The sequence below is a fragment of the Lipophrys pholis genome, assembly GCF_963383615.2.
Source record: "Lipophrys pholis genome assembly, chromosome: 18".
In the NCBI taxonomy this organism is placed as follows: domain Eukaryota; kingdom Metazoa; phylum Chordata; class Actinopteri; order Blenniiformes; family Blenniidae; genus Lipophrys; species Lipophrys pholis.
Genome location: NC_137646.1, coordinates 23,064,701 through 23,080,963, shown reverse-complemented (window position 1 = coordinate 23,080,963; position 16,263 = coordinate 23,064,701). Strand labels below are relative to the sequence as shown.

Here is a 16,263-nt window from a genome sequence, read left to right as displayed (position 1 = left end):
GTGACATCACTGTTTTAATGTCAACACTGCCCACGCAGGAAGCTCATTGGCCTATTTTTAACTTCTATTCAAACGGTTTGAACCAATCAGATTGTTCTGGCGACCTGCTCTTTGTCTGTCGGTCTGTCTGCGGGGGCCAGGTTGGACTTTTTTTTTATTTTATTTTTCATTTTTTTTCATTTTATCTCAAAAGTTTTCAACTCCAGGTTCAGGAAAAGTTCTTTCAAACGGAACAATTTTCACATTTGAACGTGGTTTCGGGCTTCGCCTCCATCACCTGAGCTCCATTTTAGTTTTATGACCCTAAGATTGTCAGTTTTTAATGTTTTAAAACTTTATTTTTTGCTTGTCATTTTTTTTAAATTTTATTTACCAGAAACATAAATAATATGAGTTATGGGTATGAGAGGAAAAGGGTTTCAAGCCACTTGTATGAGAAGTGAAATGTCTTCCAAGAGTGTCCATAGATGATATAAACTCTGCATTTAAAAGGCTTTTGGTCACAGGATAAATGAAAATGAAAAGAAAATGATTTCTAGTAACTGACGTGTTCATGATAAGTGTTTTACACACTGTTTATTCTAAACGGTTCTGATTGTTGCATCTTTTTCAATTGTTTTTTTAAACTTAAGTCATGTGATTCTCGTCATAATGTTCAAGAACTCCAAATTCCCAGAGAATCGAAAACAACCTAGTGCAACAGAGGCACGAGAGGAAGCGCGTCATTAAGTCAGAAGGTCGTCTGCAACAACAGAAGCACTAATGTAATGATTTGTTTTCACGTCAGCCAGGACGGTGGTAATCATCTAAAATAGACATTTAGTCTTAAGATTCTATCCTAAAGTCTGAAGTTGTGTTTTTATTGGTCAGCAATGTAAAAAATATTAACTTTATAATCCGGAAAAGCTGCAAATTCAGCTGCTAGAATGAGCAAGTGTGTATTATTTCTGCGTGGGAACGGATGAGATATAGGCTATTTTTGTAAAATGAAATAATCAGTAATGAACTATAGAGCATTGAATAAAGGTCTTTTTTTTTTTTTTTTTTTCATTGCTGCAATACAACAGGAACAAATGATTGAATTGCCCAGGCAGGTTGAATCAAACCGAGTCATTCCCTGTAAATATCTCAGTATTAGAGTATGATCTCAGCGAGCTAAACTCTAATCCTTCAAAGGAAAAGAGGAAGTCCCCACCGTCTGTATATTGACTCAAGAAAAATAACCTTCATGGCTTTGTTTGCTCCTCGGTACGTCACAGCACCGCACTGTTCTTCTTTTGATAAGAATCGGTGATATAATGTGCCCACTATTAGATTTAATAGTCCCTCGTGGATTAGATAGCAGCGACGGCGCACATGTAGGAGCATGTGTGGGTCGCTTATTCCCACAGTTTGTCCTGCCTGATCTCATCAAACACAAACACAGGCATACACAAAGGCACGCACACACACACACACACACACACACACACACACACACACACACACACACACACACACACACACACACACACACACACACACACACACACACACACACACACACACACACACACACACACACACACACACACACACACACACACACACACACACACACACAACACACCATCTGATGAGGAGGCAGCTCCGGGCATAACTCTGGACAATAGCATGTGACTCCGAGAACATGTGGACAAAGAGAGGAAGACATTCAATAAACTGTGTTTGGGTTGAAGGACTTTTTGTACAGTGTGTGTGTGTGTGTGTGTGTGTGTGTGTGTGTGTGTGTGTGTGTGTGTGTGTTTTACGTGTGCGTGTGTGTGTGTATTATCTTTGTTCATGTGTGTTTGTATAATCAAATATTTAATGTTTACTTGATTTGATATACAGAATGTGTACGTAAATGATGCAGAGTCATCACTCTGTGCATGTGTGTGTGTGTGTGTGTGTGTGTGTGCGTGTGCAGGAGTGTCTGTCATTTCCTGTCCAGCTCCCATCTCATTTCCTCTCCAACCGGTCAGAACTACACCGAAGCTTCTCGCGTCTCATTCATTGCTCACTTCCTTCAAACTGTATTTTCTCATGCAGATAGCGACGCCTGTTCTTTCCTCTCACCAGCAGGTGTATCATCCTCCATTGTTTGAAAGCAGTGATGTCTGGCCAATAAGATTAAAACCTCGATTTTGCAGAGATGGTTGATGCGTGACCAAATGTAGGGAACCAGACCGGTAACCACTGGGATCCAGGTTGCTCTGGGCCCTTGAGCAAAGCCCTCAAACCGTCAACCACTGCATCCGTCAAATAAGACTGGGCGTCATGAAATATAATCACTGCAATACACACGTTATTTTCTCTGCAAAAACGAGGCAACAAATGCAAGCATGTTACGGAGAATTAACCTTGTGGGATATCAAGATATAAAAAGTCATGTGCAATAAACCAACCATCCAATTTATTTAGTCCTTGTCACACAGAAAATGTAACACAAAATGTATTACAGTGAAAATTCTTGCATATTACATGTAAATCTTACATACATAAGGCTCTGTACATATGTATTCATACATAAACATACATTCACACAGTCACTTTAATATTGCAATAAAGTAAAATGTATGCCTGAAATGGTTGAATGAATAAAGATAGAATAAAAAACTAAATGATGTACTTTAAAAAGTAATAATGTGATGAAATAATTGAAATCGGTAAAAAAAAAATGTTTATAAAATATACAGACAGAAATATATATATAGGCATATGTACCGATAGTAAAGTCATTAATTGTTTAGGAGGTTATATATAAAATGTGTTTACTGAATTAAAAAAAAATGAAATGATAGAATTCAAATTTCCAAAATTTCACCTCCCAAATTCAAAAGAAGGTATATTAATCAGCCAATGGTTGCAAAACGTTTCTAAAACATGCAGAATCGTTGTACATCTCGTCATGTACTCGGTACGCAATGTTACGCTCTTGAACCGACAAAATGGCCACAACAAGTCTACGAACATGGCAATAAATGAGCACAAAATGTTATTAGTCAAATATTTTACAGCTTTAAAAACCATCAGTTAGTCGCCAATAAGCAGCCGGGAGTTTTTCGTCTTGTTGTTTCCCTTTGCTGGTTCAAGATCAAGGTCTTTACCAGAAGTTCCTGTATCTGGTCACCTCTCCTCTGTCTCCATGGCGACTTTCCCCATTGTCTTGAGTAAGACACCAAAGAAATAAAAAGAGTGAACGACCACGCTCTCCTTTTTTTTTTTTTTTTTTTAAATAGGAAAAAGAAATACCACAATAAAATATCTGCAGATTTTAGTTGGGGGCGTTCATGGGTTGGATTTAAACCAAGCACAAGAACACCGAGTTCCCCTGTCTGCTGGATATTGATAGTCAATATGTGTCAAATGCATTTTTTTAATCCATATTTCCTAAGCTCTCCTTTTGTTCCCTGTGTGATTTTGTTTTTTTTAATTATTATTATTTTTTTTTATGAGGACAAAAAAGATGCTAATGTATAACAAGAGGTCATAAATTAGGACAACCAGGATATCGTTGTTAAGTGGCGGCTAGTTTTTCTTTTCTTTTTTTGTGCAAATTTAATTTGGAATGAATCTGTGTTTGATTTAAAGAAGATGAGACCAGAAGAATCCCAAAGCGGAAGAAAAGAAAGGAAAGGGGTAGTTAAAAGAGGACGAGAGGAGTGAGGGGATGACTCTGAAACTTTTTGACTCCGGGCGGTTGGGAGTTGATGAGGAGGAAATCCCTCCCCGCCTTAAGAGGCGTCCTCCGAGGGGCTTTGAAAACACGTGAGGCTGCTGTGGAGCTTCAGTTCTGATAGAAAACAGACCAAACGTCTCTGAGACAAAGACACCGCATGTGTTTGGGGTCTGCGTCTCGGCATGCCATTCGTACATGAAAGACGACTTGTTTTTTCTTGACAACTTTTTAGTTGGTCAACTAGAGAGTTGCTCCAAGAGACGTCACGCTCATGTCTGTAAACAAAATCTGAAAGAAAAAGTTTCAAACACCTGATTTGATTTCTTATTTCCGTCTCTCCACAGTGACTTGTCCATGCAGTGGGGACAGCTGTCCAGGCCCTACTCTTCCACTGACCAAAGCAGTTCCCTGGGCTCCATGGAGAGCTTGGACACCCCGACACCCACCACCCAACCATACTCAGACTCTCACCAGTCCCCCGTCGACCCCACCCTCTTCAACAACAAGAGAGACTCGGCCTACAGCTCCTTCTCCGCCAGCTCCAACACGTCTGACTACGCCACGGTGCCGCTGCGGCCCGGCGAGGCCTGCTCCATGGAGAACCTCCTGCAGAGCCTGGGGCCGCCGTGTCAAGGATACCACGGCGGCGACACCTCAACCCTGGGAAGATCGTCTGGCGAGGTCCCAGATGAGGCCCAGCAGATTGCGCACAAGTCCAGATCGCTGACCAGGCCGCGGCAGAGGCCTGCCGAGGTCAAAGACAGACCCTCGTCGTGCTGCTACGAGCAGGACCTAAGGGGCGGAGACTTCGAGATAGTGAGAAATGGAGATAGCGATGCCGGGAGAAAGATGAACCCCCCTCAGCCTCCAACAAGGAAGGACAGTTTCAGGGCGACCCGGAGTCGCCCCAAAGTCGCCAACAAACGTTGTGCTTCGGCTCCAATTGAAAATTCCAGAGTGTCTTATCACGAGGACAACAAGGTTCCTCTGATAGCTGAGCCAGGGATTCAAAATGGCTTCTCTATACTTGAAGAACGTACCCAAACAAAAGCGGATACCTTAGACTCCCGCTATATGCAACAGCAGAGTACAGATATTAGACCAATCAGATGTGATACTAGTGATAACAAAGAATACAAACCAGACAGCACCTCAAATCACGTCTCTGACTCGGTGACGACCTCTCTAACCGCCGCCACCTCCTCTGGTCCAAGCGCCTTAACCGCAGACGCCCCCGTTGAGGTTCAGACTCTGATGAGACGCCCCCAGACCAAGCACTCCTCCACAGGGCTGCACAGACACAGCGCTCCCGAGAAGCTTCTTGCCACACAACTTCAGTTATTGCAGTTCGACAGTGACGGCGCTTCTTCGGCGTCGAATCCCTCCGTGAGCAGCCAGTGGTCTAACTCGTCTGTTCAGACCCCAAAGGAAGACTGCCATGTTACCTCATCCAACAAATGGGGAGGCAGCCGGTGCTCAACTCCGGGATCGGTGTTTTTGGACGGGGATGGTGATGATGGCAATGCAAGTGAAAGTCTGGAAGGGAGTCTGAATGGTGGGTCGGTCTCATCAGTCCAACATCACATCCCTTGGGGTCGCTCCGTGAGCGTCCCGGGGGAACCCAGCGCCTCGTCAGCCCAGGAGAGAATAGGCTGCGACCCGATACTGCAGAGCGACTTTGCGCCTCTGAGTACTGCTGCCAGCGTGGACACTTTATTGGAGGGGCAGAAAACGGTTGACGGGGGAGGGAAAAGAGAGGAGGACGCGGACGACACCGCGTCGCCGAAAAAGTCATCCAGGAACTTTCGGAGGAACCGGCGTCGCAGCGAGCGATTCGCCACCAACCTCCGCAACGAGATTCAGAGGAAGAAGGCCCAGCTGCAACGCAGCCACGGCCCGGGAGGATTGCTCTGTAGTGGAGAAACGGTCCAGGAGGAGGGCCCCGACCTCAGCGAGGAGTGGGGAGATACAGACCTGCCTTCCACGGAAAACCCCACTGAAGTGTCACTTGCAGCCCCCGCCATTCGTCAGGATTCACAGACCACATCGAACACCTCGAGCGAAGCCAACCACCGAGTTTCTCCGTCTCGAGCGTCAGCCTACGCTCACAAGAACGACTCATCGCGGTCGGTTCAGATTCTGGATCCGGGTCATCCGAGTTTCGGCGTTGGCATCCGAGTTGTAGAGGAGCCGGCTCCCGCCGGCAAGGCCCGTCGCTGGCGTTGGACGCCTGAGCATAAGCTGCAACCGGAACCGGCCAAACAGTGCGTCGTCGCGGCTGAGAGAGTGTTGGGGCACACAGGGTCACGACACGGGGTCTGCGCCTTCACCTCCTCCTCGTCTACCTCCTATGGACGCTCTTCTTCCTGCTCTCGAATTGAGGAGACGGATATTCTCCCGTTTGCCGATAGAATGAAGTTTTTCGAGGAGACGAGCAAAGGTGTGTCCATCTCGAGTCTCCCAGGCTACAGGCAGAAGAAAACCTCCCGCTACCCAGAGCACCAGGGAGGGGGACCCGTTCAACCTCCGAGCCAAAGGAGATACTCGTACCAGGGGGGCCTTCAGCAGGAAAGTGCCCTGCTTCAGAACACTGTGGAGGCCCGGCGGCAGTCTGTGAGCGTCATCAGGGAGAGGCAGAGGGAAAAAGAGAGGGAGCAAGCGAGAGAAATGGAGGAGAAAGCAAGGGAACGAGAGCGGGAGGAGAAATTGAGGGAAAGAGAGAGGCAGCAGGAGAGAGAAAGACAAGAGAAGGAGTTAGAAATGGAGAGGCTGAGGGAGAGGGAGCGAGAGGAGAGGGCGAGGCGGTGGGAGATGGAACGAGAGAGGGAGCTTGAGATGGAACGGGAAAAAGAGACGGAAAGAGTCAGAGAGATGGAGCGCCTCAAAAAGGAACGGGAGAAAGAGCTCGAGAGGGAACGGGAAAGGGAGCGGGAGGAAGATTCTCGGCTCGCCTCGCGCCCGGAGTTTTACGGCGGCTCTGGCTTCAGAGAACAAAACCAGGACTTCCAGCACAAGGAGAACTTCCACTGCTTCCAGCCACAGCCTCAGGCTTATTCACACGGCCAGCACCAGAACCAAGTGCAGCGATCTGCTTTCCACCCGGTCAGCAGCTCCTCTCACCATCAGGGATACGCAGAGAGAAGCTGCACACCCACAGAGGTAAGACTGCTCTCACCACTGACAGTTATTCTGCATTAAGTAGCTTTGTACCATCTGTGTTACTAATAAATGAATTTAGTCTGTTCGGATGGGAACATTTTTTCAGATGTTTACAAGCCTTTTGGCCCTCATTTCTAGACCAAGTGGAGAAAAAAAACCTGCCAAATCCCAGCATCACTGACACCAAGTAACTCCTCTCAGGGTGAATTTGGATGTCGGAGTCGATTGTTCCCTCGGCCCGAGCGCTCCGACGCTCAAACGGTCGGTTTGGAGGTCGAAATCTGAAATCCTCATTGAACAATTCAGAGGATCATTTGAATTAAGTCATGGAACTGTGGGGAGATTGAGCAACGTTTGCGTCCGCGATAATAACAGCGTGGAGCTCCAGCCTGACCGCAAGCTCATTTGAGACTCTTGGCAGGGGGCAGCGAGGCCCACGTCTGAACTGTATTAACCCCAGTGGATGTAAATCTATTCGTACGCTTATCCTCCGACTCTGACGTTTGTTTTGGACTCAATACGTCTCCAGTGAAGAGAGTATTCAGCTAATACGGTATAGTTTCTGTGTGGGGTTTTTCCTCCAGTTTAGGATCCTTTTCATATCAGAGATTATTAGTTTCACCACATTTAGGTTAATGTGAGTAAAGGGTGTATTTTGTTGGCTATTCAAAGTAGTTTTTTTTTCCCCATTCATGAGCTTCTTCCATTCAACTGATTGGGTGTTCGGTCTATAAACTGTCAGAATAGCAGAATATTGAAAAAACCAAAAAAAAAACAGACTCATACATCATGATGTCCTCAGATTAATTGTTGTACCAGTTCAACAGTTCAGAAACTCGCGTTTTTCACATTTTTGTTTCGACAGAAGCTCAAAAATGTAGTGGAGTCGTGTGGAGTACTCCTCAAGTCTTTAAAGTGACTCGTCCTTATCTTAGTAAACATTTTAATTCCTACTCTTCATAACAAAGCATCCCAGATGAATCAGAACTTCTCTGATACAAATGTCTTTGCACATCCAAACCTCTGTGAAATAGATCTTATTATCACCGATGATATCAGTTGTAGTTGTGTTGATTTTAGCCTCTGTTCACACTAAGTGATGGCCAAGTACTTTAAACAAATATGTCTACTGTGCCAAAGAAAAGACTCTCTGAATGTTCACATTAGCATCCCAGACAGTCAGAAAATATCTGTGCGGAGGAATGTGTGTGTGTGTGTGTGTGTGTGTGTGTGTGTGTGTGTGTGTGTGTGTGTGTGTGTGTGTGTGTGGACCCCAGCAGTGTATTTGTGCAGAGAACCCACCCCCACCCCACTCCCCACCCCCTGCCTTTTTTCGTCTTTTACTGTGTGACCTTGAGCAATAACGAGAGTGCAGTGAGTTCGTTCACTATCCTCTGGTGGAGTCGTAACCCGGTCGAATGGCTTGTGCAGACGTGTCCCGTCGTTAATGACTGCTGCTAATAGCATTTATTATTGTTATCAGTTATTCTGCTGTTGTCTCAGCTCATCAAGAAATAAATATATTCGTAGGAATTATATTCAAATAGGAATGACGAAACATCAACAAGTGACCCATTATCATCAAAAGTTGCACAGTGGCAGATAAGAAAAGGTGTTTTTAAAATGGTCGAGCAGATTAAAGGTGCTTAAGAAATGGAGGTTGGGAGGATAAAAAAAAGATAAAAGTGTGACGTTTCAACATTGACAAAGCTGAAGAATCAGCAGAAAGCCCCCGTGGCCCAGTTAACTGTACTGCAGGGTGGGGTAACACACCCACTTCCCTCCAGCAGGGCCCTGTGCTGACCAGCACTTAGCTCCAGATTGAAGCCTTCCTCCAGTCCTCCGCTGTTATTAAATCTCTAAATCTCTCCACACAGACGTATCCCGCCCGGCAGCAGGAAACCACCAAGCTCAACAGGAAGTACAGCCTGACGGAGAGGTGAGTCGCTTCCGCCGGTGACAAACCTGAATAAAACAAACACTATACAGTGACCTGCTGACCCCCCTGAACCGGCCATTCAGCCTTTCTGACCCACATGTGACCCATCTCTGCCCGAAGTGAGTCTCCGGGGAAGTTAGGTGGGGTCGCAGCATTGTGCAGTGACGGGTGGAAATCCCACTCAGTCATGCTCGGCTGTGATTTGACTGTAATGAGCTCTAAGTGTGCGGCGCAATCATCCACGCTCAGAATGTGACCGTAATGACAGCAGGTCGGACGATGATTCCTGTGTGAGGATGTGAGGTGGGGGGTGGTGGTGGTGGTGGTGGGGCGGGGCGGGGTTCAGGACATGCATGGCTGGTGAAAGTGCCTCTGCTCACGTCTGAGCTGAGACAGACACAGTTCACTGCGGCTGGAATGCAAAAAGGAAACATTTACTGTAATTTGACCACTTTCACTGTCTGTGTTTCGTGTGCGTTACGAGCATGACTGAAGCCTCTTTGAAATGATCCGTCTGTGTTCAACATTTGAATGCATGCAGGTTTGTTTGTTTATTTTAAAAACTGAACATCTTTCATTACGTTTTAAATCCTTAGCGTATAAAAGCTGAAATGATACATTTACCGTACATGGTGCTTTTCCCCTGAGCAATCAATAATGTGCACACACCCAGTGATGGATGGATGGATAGATAGATGGAGGATGGATGGATGGATGGATGTTGGTAAGTAGGTCGGTGGGTCAATGGGTAGAATGGATGGATGTTTGTTGGTTGGATGCATGTATGGAAGGTTTGTTGATTGGTTAATTGGTTGGATGATGGGTGGATGCTGGTGGGTTGAATGGATGGATGGATTTTAGTTGGATGGATGGATGGATGTAGGATGGATGAAGTGAGGTTGGTAGGATGGATGTTGGTTTGTTTGTTGGATGGATGGATGTTGGTTGCTTGGCTGGTGAATGGATGGATGGGTGGATGCATAGATAGAGAGATCGACAGGTAAAGTTAATCATTGGCTGCCTTAATTGTTTCCTAAACATAATGGCAAAGACGCCAAAGACAACTTGTTTCAATTGGGACCAAGAGAAAGAACACTGGTATTTAAAACAACAAAGACATTAGGATCATCTATGTAAATATTTATTTTAGGTCATATTATCGCAATAGTGACATTAAAGTTCAGATAGAAGGTGATCAGGTTTGTAAAAATATTGAATTGTTCTCGTGACACGGTTTATTTCTCCACTTCAGAGATTACGCAAGTTGGAGGCGCGAGTCCAGACCAGCAGAGGGCAGCACCCACCAACACCAGCAGCAGCAGCAGCAGCCCCTCCATCAGGGCCGCTGGGGCTCCAGACAATCCCACGCCAGCAGCGATGACCACAACGGATACTCCTCCGCCCCTCCGCCCGCCCCGCTCTTCCTCCGGGGACGAGCCATGTCTGAAAACGACCTCCGCTTCGACAGCAGCCACCGCTGGTCGCCGTCCGTCTCCATGGCCACCGGCCGGACTCTGAGCGAGGTGGAGGAAGGCGGCGTCGGCGTCGGGGGCGTAGACGCGGAGAGCAGGCACAACAAAAAGAAGACGCCTCCTCCACCCAGGCCGCCGCCCCCAAACTGGGAGCAGTTCCACCGCAGGCGTGCGTCTCACCACACCCTCTTCTCTGCTGCCGCTGCTCCCGTCGCCCCCTCCCACTACTCCACCCACTCCTCCTCCTACGTCCCCCCGCCCGAAGAGTCCAGGCAGCGGTCCTACAGTCTCCCACCAGAGAGGCAGGAGGCGCCGGAGGGCTGCCCGCGCTGCAGCTGCAGCCAGAACCAGAACCAGAACCAGGATGGTGCGTTCGCTCACGCCCCGTCCAATCAGCACCCGGCCCAGTTCCAGCAGCGCAGCATCGCCGTGGCTCCGCCCAGTCCCATGTTCTCCAGGAGGGCGTTCAGGCCGGTGGCGCCACCTCAGAGAGAGAGGGAGGCAGACGCCAGGGTGGAGGCTGCGCCGAGTTTTCCTCGTCCTCTCCTTCCTCCTCCTCTTCTTCGTCCTCCAGCAGAGTCCAGCGAGAACAGGTGAGGCCGACAGGAAGTAGGGAGGTTAATTTGTTTGTTGGTCGTACTGCCATCGGGCGCCATTTGGGTTTCAATGTTGTACTGTCGGGGAATCGAACCTGCAACATTTTGATTCAGACATGACTTCATCAAGGTTTATTTCCTGATACATTTTACCTTAAAAACAACACTTTGGTTTTTGTACAGAAAAATCTAAAAAAGAGACAAAGTCTCAGTATTTACATGCTTGTTAGTTTTTATTTTTAAGGTTTGTACTGCAGTATTTTGTATTCGTAGTATTTGAGTCATTTATTTTGTCTCTGCAGTTCACCGGTGATGGGCTCGAGCTGCAGTCCAGACCAGGACCGACCAAAACCTCACGTGAGACACTCGGCGCAGTGGGAGAGAGCCCCGTCTCCCAGAGTTCACAGCGACGCCGCTCTTCCTCCCGTGGTAGAAAACGGTGGCGGGATCTCGCCGCCTGCGTCGTACTTCAGTCAGATGGAGTTCGACGAGCAGCGGAAGAGCCCCGAAGTGGGAACCGAGTCCGAGGCGACCCTCAGCCCGAGCCCCGCCCACAGCCTGGAGGCCGACCTGGACGTCCCCCTGGAGACCGACATCGACGACTTCCAGGAGGAGGAGCTTCCCGCTGAGGACCCGGCCCTCACCAGCGAGCTGCCCTGCTTCGCCCTGCCCGTCACCGTCCTGGAGACGGACATGGACACGCTCGTCGACCCCGGGGCCTCGCCGCCTCGCCGCGCCAGGGCGGAGAGCAGCTCTCTGGAGGAGGAGCTGGAGGCCGGGGAGAGCCTGGAGGAGCTTTTCCCGCACGGCAGCGAGGGAGATTCTGGCCTGGAGAGCTGGAGAGGAGCCTACCAAACCACGGAGCACAGCACCGACAGCCTGGACAGGTAACCGGAGCGAATGTGACGCCAGTGTGTGTCGCGCATGAATTTCACACGCCGTTTGACTCGTACAAGACCTAACTGTTCTTGTCACTAAGCTCATTCCGACTTTTTCCCACAACCCGGCCAGAGCACCTCGCCGCAGCCAGCTCTCTCTCTTTTTTTTTTTAATTCCTCTTCTGGGTGTTTGTGCAGCAGCGGCTGCCAGACGGCTCATCGGCGTCACACGGGGCACCGGCTCAACTCAGACAGCTTCATTTGCTTTAGTTTAGCAGCAGATTCACAAGCACACAGTGCACGTCAGGCCAATTATTTTGATTTCTCCAACAACATTTCGTCCGACTTCGGTGAAAATGGCGCCAAGAGTGGAGTCTGGTCAAGTAAACGTGCATTTGAAGCTAATTGGCGACTCTTAACTTGATTTTATTTGCCCTGTGATGGACCGAGGCCCTGTTCTCAAGGTCTTCTGCTTGTTTAACTTTAGAGGTAAAATCTTTCCCACATGCCGCTTGTTTTTCCCTTTTGTCTCACTTTGCCTGTGTGATTGATTACACTTCTTATTTATGTGCGTTCGTGATCACCGTCTTCCGTGGCCGTGTGTCTGTTTTAGATCTCGGCTCTTTGTTTTAGCTGCGCTTAACTAAAATAAACTCTCCTCCCCGGTCCTCCCCTTCCCCCAGGCGGTCCGGCGCGAGCTCCAGCTGCTCGTCGTATTACAGCACGTCGGCCGCCAAGGCCCAGCTCCTGTCGCAGATGAAGGACTTCGCCGAGCACCGGGAGCGCAGCGAGGACGACGAGCTGACCTACAAGGTAAAGTGGGGTGGCGGCGACGCCCGGACACCCGCGGCCCATCGCCTTCGCTCCGGAGCGTCTAATAGGTTTGTCCCCCCGCTGTGCAGAGGCAGCTGATGGAGAGTCTCCGCAAGAAGCTGGGAGTGCTGAGGGAGGCCCAGCGGGGGCTGCAGGAGGACATCCGAGCCAACGCACAGCTGGGAGAGGAGGTGGAGACACTCATTCATTCATTCATTCATTCATTCATTCAGCACAATAATGTTGGATCTCTGCCAGTGGAACTGAAAGTTTGTGGTTTTAAAGATCCTGCCCGCACGTCTGCAGCGAGCTGATTTATGACCAGCATTGCCACAGTTACCTTGAAAAAGTAATCCGATTACTGATTACTAGCTTTAAAAAGGTAACTAAGTTAGAATACAAGTAACTTTTTAGTTACATTCAGCAGCTGCTGACGACACCCCCCCACCGTCTCAACATAAAAAAGGAAACCGATTTTGCTAAAAATGTTGTAAAAAGGGTGCGGGGCTTCCTGCCACCATTTCTTTTAACTCGGGAAAATTACAAAAATAGTGTAACATCTCTGCAGTTGTGTTCTTGTTGCAATGATATGGTTTTGGGATTACTTTGTTAGTTCCTATTCTTTTGTGTCACCTGAACGCACGGTTAGAGCGAGCTGGTCTGTGATTGGCTGAGAGTGGAGAAGGGGGCGGGTCAAGTGAGCGTGCAGGCACATCAGTGTGCTTATGTGCTTGCACACAGGTTTTGTTTTGACATGTTTGAAATGAATGACGGAAAAAAAAAGAAAAAAAATGTATCTCACATGACTATAGTTTTAAAAAAAGAACCCAAATGGTTAAAACAGAAATCCTGAATAGTAACTGAGACTTCATAAAAGCAACACAAGATGCAGTTTTGTACCAAAACAGTATATGAAACTTAAAAGTTAAAGGTGTTTTGCAGCTTTATGGAACTTTGATTTGGTGGAAAATCACTAAAAAGGCCTCTTTTGGTTGTAAAGGTTAATGCCTACTTCCTACCCAAACCAGAGTCTAAGTCTTGTGGCGAAGCTTTTAGTTCTCCTGCCCCTTCCAGCAATGACCTCGTCAAATAGGCACCAACCGTCGTACGACGGATACCAGAATGAGCTCCGCGCCGCTGAGGCCCTCCGCTTCGATCCGCAGGTGGAGAACATGGTGGTGTCGGTGTGTAAACCCAACGAGGTGGACAAGTTCCGCATGTTCATCGGCGACCTGGACAAGGTGGTGAGTCTGCTGCTGTCGCTGTCCGGGAGGCTGCTGAGGGTGGAGACCACGCTGGACACGCTGGACCCCGAGACCGACCACCATGAGAGGGTGAGGAGGAGGAGGAGGAGGGGGAGGAGGAAGGGCGAGAGAGTTCAACTGAAAAACCACCGTCAATAATCCACGTGTGTGTCTGTCTGCCCTGCAGCTCCCCCTGCAGGAGAAGAAGCGACAGCTCATGCGGCAGCTGTCAGAGGCTCAGGACCTGAAGGAGCACGTGGACCGCAGAGAGCAGGCGGTGAGCCGCGTGCTGAGCCGCTGCCTCTCCCCAGAGCAGCACAGAGACTACAGGTACCCACCAGGCTCCAGACACGTTGTTTAAACCACTCTAGGATAATCTGTAGTTGTTGTTGTCCAAAACATAATTCCAACTTTATTATATTTTTAATTTGGTGTGTGAAAATTTTAAAAAGAGAACAATGAGTGCAGTTTCCAGTGGAATCTGATCTTTATTCACATTATTTTGTTTTCCGCCCCGCAGCCACTTTGTGAAGATGAAGGCCGCCCTGCTGGTGGAGCAGAGGCAGTTGGAGGACAAGATCCGTCTGGGGGAGGAGCAGCTGCGGGGGCTGCGGGAGAGCCTGGGGCTCGGCCTGGGCCTGGGCATGTCCATGGGATACGGACAGTTTTAACGCCTGGCCTTACAGGGTGATTTGCACAGTTTAAAAGAGAAGCGGTGGGACGTTTGGAGGAACTCCAGGTCGATAACACTAATGAGGAAGAAGAAGAAGAAGGTGGACGGGACGGGACGGCATTCAGGATTCAAGAAGCTCCAGTTAACAAGCCTGTTTTGGTCAGATTCCACTAACTCGCAACACTCCTCTGTCCTGACACTACGCTACCAAAGACCTGTGTGCTCGCCGAGTGTCTCTCTTCCTATTTAAATCCCTAAAGTTCAGGGAACCGCAGGAGGATCTTGTGTTCCCTCTCCTCCGGCTCCCACATATACTGAATATATCGCTTTATACTCCCGTTACTGTAACACGTGTTCCCCCGTGTAGAGTTTGACACTCCACACAGCATGTACAGAAGACACTTGTGTTTATATTGTATGCAGTGTGTGTATATAAATATATATATAGCGAGGTTTTTGATATTCGACCGGAGTTGGATGTAAAAGTTGAACTAAAGACGGGAAAAGTCGGGACTTAAATGTATATTTGATTGTTGAAGGAGTCCAGAAGTCATTAGCGGTTTGTGTTGGAAGTTTTTAAATCAATACGCTTGTTTAAGAGTCTGGATAAAAAGTTTTTCTATCGGCAGCCATTTTTCTAAATTCGGAGACGTCCCTCATACCTGTGCGGTAATCTACTTTATAAAAATCTTTCCTGCCTCTGATAAAATATAGATATTTTTAAAATAGATCTTGAAATTGAAGACCATGCTACTGGTTGCCTTAGCTTAGCATGAAGACTGGAAATGGAACAAAAGTCACTGATTAACAAAAATAACAAGCTCCTTGTCCCTTTTTTTTTTTTGCTAATTCTTCTAAGTTGGCAACGCTTAAGCAATTAACACGCCCACATGCGTACTGGCCACGCCCACCTCGTTTGTGGCCACGCCCACCTATGTTACAGCAACGCCCAGTTCTTATGCTAAGCTAAGGGAACAATCACAAATTGCCAATATTTCTCTCTTAATCTGGACTACAGATTAAGATCGGCATTTCCCAACATTTTAAAAAAAATAATTTTTAATTCATTTGCGGCTTTAATTGACAAACAGGTTGTGTTTTCTCATGTCCATTGGCCTAAAAGACATCGTCTTTTAACGTTCCTCTTGTCCACGGTGCTGCTATCTGCGTCCAGCCTGCAGCAAGATGACAGATCGCTGAGAATCGGAGGCAGGAATGTTCATGTGTTGGCTGTTGGACGTTAAAGACCAACTTCATCTTGCTCTATTTCATCAGTTTCCCCACTTTACTGTTGACAAAGTGAAGGTTTTGCATTCAGAAGCAGCTTGAAGTTGAATAAACGTTCCAGCTCCCTTTATTTTTTATCGCTGCTGTTTTAATACCAAACAACCCTGAACTCACTATTACTTTGTATGAAGTGTAATCTTGTACAATAAAACCGCCTTTTTTCTAAACTGACTGAGAACTTATTGACTGGACTGGGAAAAAGAAAGTCCTGTTCCAGTGTTTTTCGAACTGTTTTACATTGATCACAGAGCTCCTTCCTCATAAAAAAATGTACTACAGAGACCTTTTGTGAGTTTTTAAATACACCTATGTGAGGAACAGGTACTATAAATATTAAAAAGTAGCTTTCTGTTGTGATTTACACTCTGCGGGGTCAACAGTCTCTTTATGCCGCTGCAGCTTCCGGAGGGGAAATGTACTTTACCCCCTGCTGGGAAGAACGAGGAGGAGGAGTGGTTGAGGGTAAGTTGTGTGAAGAGCGGACAGTCATTCGGAAGTTTAA

General features: G+C 47.6%; 1 protein-coding gene across 1 annotated transcript in view; it reads left to right on the top strand.

The window, feature by feature from the left end:
* The window catches only part of shroom4 (shroom family member 4), a gene marked incomplete at its 5' end in the record, with an annotated part of 57,475 nt that extends 41,508 nt beyond the window's left edge, over positions 1–15,967 (top strand). The window contains 9 exons of the mRNA XM_080486064.1: positions 4,045–6,859; positions 8,737–8,798; positions 10,051–10,863; positions 11,169–11,753; positions 12,428–12,557; positions 12,647–12,748; positions 13,721–13,891; positions 13,989–14,131; positions 14,322–15,967. Of these exons, the coding sequence (XP_080342190.1) occupies positions 4,045–6,859; positions 8,737–8,798; positions 10,051–10,863; positions 11,169–11,753; positions 12,428–12,557; positions 12,647–12,748; positions 13,721–13,891; positions 13,989–14,131; positions 14,322–14,472 (4,972 nt within the window). The 3' untranslated portion in view covers positions 14,473–15,967. The remainder of the gene's footprint in view (positions 1–4,044; positions 6,860–8,736; positions 8,799–10,050; positions 10,864–11,168; positions 11,754–12,427; positions 12,558–12,646; positions 12,749–13,720; positions 13,892–13,988; positions 14,132–14,321) is intronic.
* Positions 15,968–16,263: the final 296 nt, after the last annotated feature.